Source organism: Priapulus caudatus, unplaced genomic scaffold (genome assembly GCF_000485595.1).
Source record: "Priapulus caudatus unplaced genomic scaffold, Priapulus_caudatus-5.0.1 Scaffold180, whole genome shotgun sequence".
Lineage (NCBI taxonomy): Eukaryota > Metazoa > Priapulida > Priapulimorpha > Priapulimorphida > Priapulidae > Priapulus > Priapulus caudatus.
The window spans coordinates 372080-380142 of NW_014577241.1; the positions used below are offsets into that span (position 1 = coordinate 372080).

At 42.6% G+C, this 8063-nt stretch overlaps 3 protein-coding genes across 8 annotated transcripts in view; 2 read left to right on the forward strand and 1 right to left on the reverse strand.

Moving 5' to 3' along the window:
- LOC106806810 (cyclin-dependent kinase 20-like) overlaps window positions 1–4132 on the forward strand; it is an 8707-nt gene extending 4575 nt beyond the window's left edge. For all 5 annotated transcript variants that reach the window (XM_014808902.1, XM_014808901.1, XM_014808904.1 and 2 more), the window contains 10 exons: window positions 181–349; window positions 643–716; window positions 1100–1139; window positions 1423–1611; window positions 1894–2015; window positions 2210–2272; window positions 2413–2464; window positions 2761–2832; window positions 2988–3143; window positions 3398–4132. In XM_014808902.1, coding sequence (XP_014664388.1) covers window positions 275–349; window positions 643–716; window positions 1100–1139; window positions 1423–1611; window positions 1894–2015; window positions 2210–2272; window positions 2413–2464; window positions 2761–2832; window positions 2988–3143; window positions 3398–3571 — 1017 coding nt within the window. In that variant the 5' untranslated portion in view covers window positions 181–274 and the 3' untranslated portion in view covers window positions 3572–4132. The remainder of the gene's footprint in view (window positions 1–180; window positions 350–642; window positions 717–1099; window positions 1140–1422; window positions 1612–1893; window positions 2016–2209; window positions 2273–2412; window positions 2465–2760; window positions 2833–2987; window positions 3144–3397) is intronic.
- A 405-nt stretch (window positions 4133–4537) lies between these two features.
- Window positions 4538–5555, reverse strand: LOC106806805 (E3 ubiquitin-protein ligase RNF115-like). Its single transcript, XM_014808886.1, has 2 exons — window positions 5522–5555; window positions 4538–5037 (listed from the first exon to the last, which is right to left on the reverse strand). Exons 1-2 carry the CDS (start codon window positions 5553–5555, stop codon window positions 4538–4540), a joined length of 534 nt encoding a protein of 177 aa, XP_014664372.1.
- The window catches only part of LOC106806811 (U3 small nucleolar ribonucleoprotein protein IMP4-like), a 13593-nt gene continuing 11066 nt past the window's right edge, over window positions 5537–8063 (forward strand). The window contains exon 1 of one of the 2 annotated variants that reach the window (XM_014808907.1): window positions 5537–5756. In XM_014808907.1, the coding sequence (XP_014664393.1) occupies window positions 5628–5756 (129 nt within the window). In that variant the 5' untranslated portion in view covers window positions 5537–5627. Of the gene's footprint in view, window positions 5757–7078; window positions 7120–8063 lie in introns of those variants that run through there. The other variant, XM_014808908.1, reaches the window with a different exon arrangement.

Here is an 8063-nt window from a genome sequence, read left to right on the forward strand (position 1 = left end):
GCTCCGCCGCAGGCCTGCGGCGGAGCGGAGGGCTATAGTTCTAGAGCTAGGTCATGATATATGCTTGAGCTGTGATAATATAACCCATACATATTTTTCACTCATTCTCTTGGGACTTCTCACAGGGAAATTATTTTAGCCTATGCATTGAGTGTGTAAATGTTGGATATTTCATTACAGGTCGCATCAGCATAAGTACATGCGGCTCCTACTGCACATGTGCAGGAGTGGTGTTGCAGCTATGTTTTGGTGAATCAACAGGAGCAGCTGTAAAATGGACCAGTATACAATACTTGGGCGAATAGGAGAGGGTGCACATGGAATTGTGTTCAAGGCTAGACACATTGAGGTATAGCTCTTAGGACACTATACATGAACATATATTCATACTACGTGTAACTAAGTATATATATTAGTATAAATATGTTTATGATATTGGATGAAGTGCAGTAGTTAGGACAAGACCGTAGTCTTGTCCCCCTCTACACATCCTTGTCCCCCTCTACACATCCCCCCTACACACACTTCCATATTGTGTGCAAAGCAAAACTCTAAGGGAGTTTAGCGTATTCTGACTACTGCAGTTTCCTGCATCTGTTAGATGCCACACACCACGCTCTATCAGCAGCGTAATTGTTGTAGACAGGTAAGACCGTGGCCTTGAAGAAAATCCAGCTGAAGAAGATAGAGGATGGAATTCCAAACACTGCTCTTAGGTAAACATTACATCTGCACACATGCTTAATAACGGAAATGCCACAGTTCTTGCAAACATGTAAAATCATTTAGGGTAAATATTCCATACTGGTAATATGAGTGCAAATAATAATACATCGAGTATCACATCTTTTATATACACTTGGAAAATCTATCAACACATTGTAATCTATAAATTCATCAATTCCCTGGTTTTTGATGCAACCTTGTGACACCAGTATGGCTTGGTAAAGCTACATAAATGTGCCACAATGTTGTATGTACATCAAATGGGCACCACTCTGATTGGAAAATCCTGACAGACAAATTGATGATTTATTATCTTGCGTTACAAAGCCATTAAACTGCTTTTCAGTGTGGATAAGGTATATTCATTTTTCAGGGAAATAAAGGCATTGCAGCAAATTGAAGACCATGAAAATGTATGTATGTTGATATGAGATGTATGTATGTATGATGATGAAATGTATGTATGTTGAGTTGTAATGGGAAGATCTCACGATTTAAAAACAACAACAAAACATGATGCAGATAATTCAATCAGATAAATATGTAAACTAATATAAATATAAATATTCTTAAAAGCAGAATTTACAGGATTGATAAATTCTATTACACAATTGATTTGATATCATATTATGTAATTGTCGCTACGTTTCATGCATACAGTTCACAACGCTTACGATATAATCATGTAAATTTCAGGTAATAAGTCTCAGGGAACTGTTTCCACATGGCATGGGGTTCGTGCTGGCATTTGATTTCATGCCGTCTGATCTGACCACTCTAATTCGAGATACGCAGCATCCTTTGATGGAATCGCAGGCGAAGTCCTACATGATCATGATACTGAAAGGAGTTGGCTACATGCATAACCATGGTATCATGCACAGGGTGAGGAAAGGGTGTTTAAATATTCATCTTGTAACCGAGTTTCGTGAATATACCAATCTTATACATGGTATGTATAATTGTATGTATATCCTACAAATTAAGGAAAACTATATCGAAGATGTATTATCACGGTTACATGTCTCTAGGCAATGAATTTTGTTTATAAGGTCATCAGGTAGCAGCAGTGTGCACTGTATGAGAAGTGTGATTAACCCATGTTCACAAAAAGGTATATTGTATGTTTATCGTACGATCCTCCACTTCCCTGCTGTAATTTCGCAGGACCTGAAACCAGCCAACTTACTCGTGAGTTACACAGGACTGCTCAAGATTGCTGACTTTGGCTTGGCACGTGTTTTTAGCAATGACAGCGATCGAAATTATAGCCACCAGGTGGCCACCAGGTATAATTTTTAGGGCAATTTTACTTCTATCTACTTTTAATCTACTTTCACACTGGTGTACATAGCCTCACGTCATCATAGAGCTAGTACAAAGTCCCATGAAAGATATGGTTTCATTTGTACACTAGCACAGACGTCTGCTACACCCATGCTGGCAGTCACAGTAATCGTAATATCTCTGCATGTTTTGTCAGGTGGTACAGGGCACCAGAGTTGCTTTACGGAGCTCGAAAGTATGACGAAGGGGTGGATTTATGGTATGTATTTTTACGTAGTTAAACATATAAGGAAGTATAGCAAATGGTGTAAAATACTAAGTTGAGTTACATCTGTAGTAGTAGAGATGTGTTATTACTTATCAGTTACAATGTATTAATATGTGTTTGTACTTTCCTAGGGCAATTGGATGCATATTTGGAGAACTCCTAAACATCTCGCCCTTATTTCCTGTATGTACATGGATATCATATAAATCTTGTCAGTAGATTACAAGTAGCTGTACTTTGTGGTGCCAAACATGACGTTAGACCATGATAATACATACCTCGGATGGCAGAAAAAAGGGTAGAATTTGTGATTAAGATACAAGGTGGATGTTTCACGAGTTATTGCATTATTTGGTTGAGGTGAAACCCTTGTAGCTGATCACGTAGCAGCCGTATTTTTAGGGAAGTCGTGAGTTCTCTTGCTTCTTCTCTTTGCGTTCTTTCGCAATTCTCTTGCTGATTTGTCGTGTACGTTTCAGGGTGACAACGACATCGAACAGCTTTGCTGTGTGCTGCGTGTATTTGGAACCCCCAACGAGGACGTATGGCCGGTAGGAACTCTCTAAACATACTACATTTACAACGTGCTTAACGCGTGTTACTGCAGAGCTGGCAGGGTGCATTCCTCTTACCAGGAAATTAAATATTAAGCATGTTGAATGTTGTCGTGTGAATTTTCTAATTTGTTGTGATGGGATGTCGTCAGGGTGTTACGGAGCTACCGGATTACAACAAGATCAGCTTTCAGGAGCAGGTCCCAATTCCGCTGCAGGAGGTGGTGCCGAATGCCACACCCGCAGCTGTGCTCCTTCTACAGAGCTTCCTTCGCTACCCATCCAAGCAGAGAATCTCAGCAGAACAAGTATGTAGCCTGATATGCTGAGGCAGGTACTGTGAGGCATATATATATATTATAGCTTGGGCAGTAGAGGTTGATAGTCATAGATGGTTTTTTAACTCCAAATCTTTCAACGAAAACGATTTTAAAAATAAAAAGGATACAGTATTCTCTAAAAAAAATCTTGATTTTAGCGTAAAATCCTGTACCTTTGCCGGAAGCGCAAATGAAAATCCAAGCTGTATGATGCTTGCAAATTTGACAAATTCATGTTACAGGCTCTGATGCATTTTTACTTCTTCACGGAGCCACTGCCGGCACATCGGTCCGAACTACCAAGAGTACGGCACGACCGCAACCTCCCCAACCTCCTCGACCACAACTCAGACTTTGGCATCGACAGGCCGCTTGCCGATACCCTAGTGAAGCCAACGTCGCTGCCAATCAAATGAAATCTCAGTAATGATGCCACGTACATCGTTTGCTTCATAAATATGACGTGACAGTGATCGGGGTAAATTTGGCATTCATATATCATCTTACTTGGTGATTAGTATAGGAGTGTGCGATTCATCATAGCCCACCCTAGTCAGTCTGTGATTAATCAGAAATGATTTTTATAATACACAATTTAGTATTTATTATCAAATGCTTACATGTACTTTGAATCTGAAGTGTGAGGTATTGAGCATCGAGTGGTACATTTATTTAGCGCAAAATAATTTATGACTGCAGCTGTGTAGTGTACAATATTTCCACTTTTACTAAATTTGTCGGATTTACAGTCCGTGTTCTTTACATTCCTAACTGCCATGCTTAACCTAAATACGACACACAATATTATGATTTTCTTAGCTTCTCTTGCAGCACTACAATGGCTGCAGGTTCACATAAACTTACCAAAGTATCATTTCAACGCAATCAATTTTCTGTTGCTATTTGGTGATATTTGTATTTATATTTTCTTCTACCTGTAAAAATATTGAAATATTTTAATTGGTTACTGGCAAAAACATTGTTAACTAGCTGTTTCTACTTGTCTGGTGTTCTTCTGATCACACCTTTTATTCAACATATCGACAAGTCTGTGATATCGTCGTCCATCTTGTAAGAATGGTGGGATAAACCTTGTAACTAATTTGTATCTCAAAGATTCCGATCAAGACTGATTAGGACACTTGAATCAATTATAAGAAAATCTCTGCTCAATAAAATGAATATACATATGACAATGTTAACAATTTCAAGACAAGAACGCATTCAGGGAGGGCTAAAGGAAAGACATCGAGGGCAACTATGGTCACGATGGGACAATCAACACGAGGCCATTGTCACATTGTGAGATAGTGTGACGCGTTTATAAACAGGTATGCAAGTGACTTGCAGCATGATCACAGAGCCTACCATGTGATTCATTGCTAGTCGTACTCGTCTATAAAATCTAACCGCGGCTCGTTGTTGCTTGCATCCGTGTTCGAGCTGTTGCCGCGACGCTGCGCGGCACCTCCACTACTCGTCGACGTGTTGGCGTTGTTATTGCTGCCGCCCGCGGCGCCTATGAGCACCTCGAAGAAAGAGTCACTATCGCTAGCTGCCGTGGCCGCGTCGGCGCCGTCCTCTCCCGTCGCGACGACCTTGCGGCATATCGGGCACGTGCCGTGCAGCTTCAGCCACGGCACGATGCATTCCTCGTGGAAGCAGTGCTCGCACGGCAGCTTCTTCACGGCCTCGTCGAGGCGGAAATCCTCGAAGCAGACGGAGCACTGCGCGGCGGCGTCCACCTGCTCCTGCGTGATGCTCACCGATGGCAGGTTGACGATCGCGTCTGCGGGAGCGGGGGCCGGTCCGACGCCGTCAATCTGGTTCAACAGCTGAGTGATAATGGCGTCGATACCTTGCGGTCCCCACGCGTAGTCACCTGCGCCGACAAAACGTGTTACGATGGATTACGACGGGCACGCCTGGCAGTGGTAATCGTGGTATTTTTAACGGCTTTGCGCGACTGCTTCCGTTGGATTTTTTCTCCGCGAAAGAGACCGTATTCAGTACGTATACTTGTATTTGAAATTTATGCAATAGAGATTTAATAATGACAAATAAAAATGTGCATCGACCGTAGGATTGTATTTGAATTATATGCAATAAAGATTTAATAACAATAAGTGAAAAAAAAACACGACCGTACGGCCGACTATGATCGAGTCCCCCGCGCGACGTTCGACTTTACGCTCGAGAGACCCCCCCCCCCGAGTTCTCGCTAGTTTCCGTGAGCGCACCCATAAAACCAGCAGCTAAACAGTACCGATAACACTAATTAGGACTACCAGGTTTTCCATTCGCGGCACGCCTGGTATTCCTACGCGAAGGACGGCGCGGCGTGAGATTGCGACCGATCCGCGTACCTGGATTGCCGTGCAGGTTAACGAACACGGGCATCGGTCCGCCGCCTGACCCCGTCGTAAAGATGGCAGTGCCCCCGCCACCACCTGTCAGGCCCCCGATTATCTGATGAAGGAGATCTTCAAACTGCTGCTGCTGATGATGCTGCTGCTGGTGCTGCTGCTGGTGCTGCTGCTGGTGCTGCTGGTGCTGCTGCTGGTGCTGCTGCTAGAATTGGCCAATCAATACAGTAGTATAGTAACAATCTCATACATTGCTATATAGTCACTCATATCCGTATATTAAGACATCACAATGCAATATAACCATTCTTGCCTGCAAGGGAAGACGTCACAGTGCAACGTGGTCATTGTTGCCTGTACAGTAAGACGTCGCAGTGCAATGTAGTCATTCATACCTGTACCCTGTGGCACCGCAATGTAAAAGTTATTCAATTCAGCAACTGTAAGACAGCACAATGCAACCATCGTTCCTGTCTACACCGTACAGTAGCGTTAATGTTTACTCTTGCCTGTCCATCCGACATCGGAGCGTCCTGGCGGGGGCGCGGTCTCGGGCTCTGGTAGGGTGTGTGGGCCCCGATAAAGCGGTGCCCTTGGTTGACCCTCCCGGCAGGAGGATGGCCGACCTGAGTGTTCAGCAGCATACGTGTCCACATGTCTGCGATCTGACCGGCCATCTCCGCCTCACGCGTAGGCGCGGCGACGCCTGCCGCATGCTCCTCCAGCTTCTCGACAAAGCCCGTGTTGCAGTTAGGGCATTTTACCTCAGGAAACACGGGTTCGATTTCCTGATTGCACTGGTGACAGAAGAAGCGCGATGCCACGGGAAACGGGTTTTGGGAAACAGCATTTGCCATCACTAGAAAAAAAGAAGAAGAATGATCACATATGGCAATAGGCACAGTGCAGGGAAAGTTCATATACAACTGGCCGAATCAGGGAATGAACTACTACTACTACTAGTAGTACTATAGTACTACTAATACTAATTACTATAACTATAGTATAGAGTATAGAATAACTAGTATAACATAAGTGTTACTTTTTTACCAATACCATGAAAACATCTCCAATCGTACAGACTCACGTCATATCAGACTGTATAGCTATGCTATAAATACAAGGTATAGATACGCCCATTCACTATTATTTCCTTACTACTGTCGTACTGACGACACGTCTATCAACTGCATATGACTGATGAGTGATGCCTGATGGTACATTTTCTAAGCTGAGTGAATCATTGTCATTGAATGATCAGGTTATGAAATAGCATCTACAAAGGAATAGGCATACCTGCTGTATTCCTTCCCGGAAAAACTTTGTCGTGCTTCCTGTTTAAATAAAGGTTATTTTAGAATGTGAAATTAAGAAGTACGAATATAATCTGATATAAATTAATAACTTCTACAGAGTCATTCCGACGATAGTCATTCGACGACATCTTTACCAGTTGGCTACAAGTTTCGCAAAGGCATGAGGATTACTATTCTAAACTCTGTCAGCACCGGCGTCGCTCCCATCTATGTGTTAGTTTCCTATTAGCCGCTAGATGTCAGTGTTTGCGTTCGAGAATTTTGTGAACACACGTGAAAATGGTTTGTATTTAGAATAACTAAATAATGCGTGAAATGTAATTGTTTAACTATTTTAAGTGAGTAGATTGTAACTTATAACACGTTGTAATACACAATCATAATATTAATAATAAATAATGTATGATCGTGATCAGTATTACTATTAGTATTTAGTAATAGTATTGGACCTCATCATAGCCTAGCCCTAGGGACTCATAGTCATACTCATAGCTCATAGCTCATCATTAGCTCATCATAGGGACTCTAGTCTCTAGTCTATGACTATGTCCCCCAGCCTCCAGGGTACTGCCGGAACGTACCCTGGGCTGGTAACTATCTAGCTGATATGGTTATAGGGTTAGGGTTAGTGTTAGGGAGTAGGCGTAGGCTACTCCCTAGACTCGTTAATGGAGTAGGCGAGGTACGGTCCGGCATATTAGATAGTAGTATAGGTGGGGGCGGAGTGACGTCACTTCCCCTTAGCAATACGTGCGGTGAGCCGCGCCGATGAAAACAAAGCGCGAATCAGCTGGGAGCATCTATATTCAAGCCGGTACGGGAGATGACGGTACGCATATATTTGCTAATATATTGACTAATCGTGCGTCAATAAACTCAATATTCACAGAGAGTATAGCTAAGACATGTGTCTATAGGTATCTAGAATATATTATGCAAAAGATCTCCCGTACCGGCTTGAATTCATACTCTCTGTGAATATTGAGTTTATTGACGCACGAAGCGGCACGATTAGTCATGCTAGTCATGCACGATTAGTTATGCGCGCGGAAGTGAATTTCAGATGATTAAATTTCTAAAATTCTAGATACCTATAGACACATGTCTTAGCTATACTCTCTGTGAATATTGAGTTTATTGACGCACGATTAGTCAATATATTAGCAAATATATGCGTACCGTCATCTCCCGTACCGGCTTGAACTCATTCTCTCTGTGAATATTGA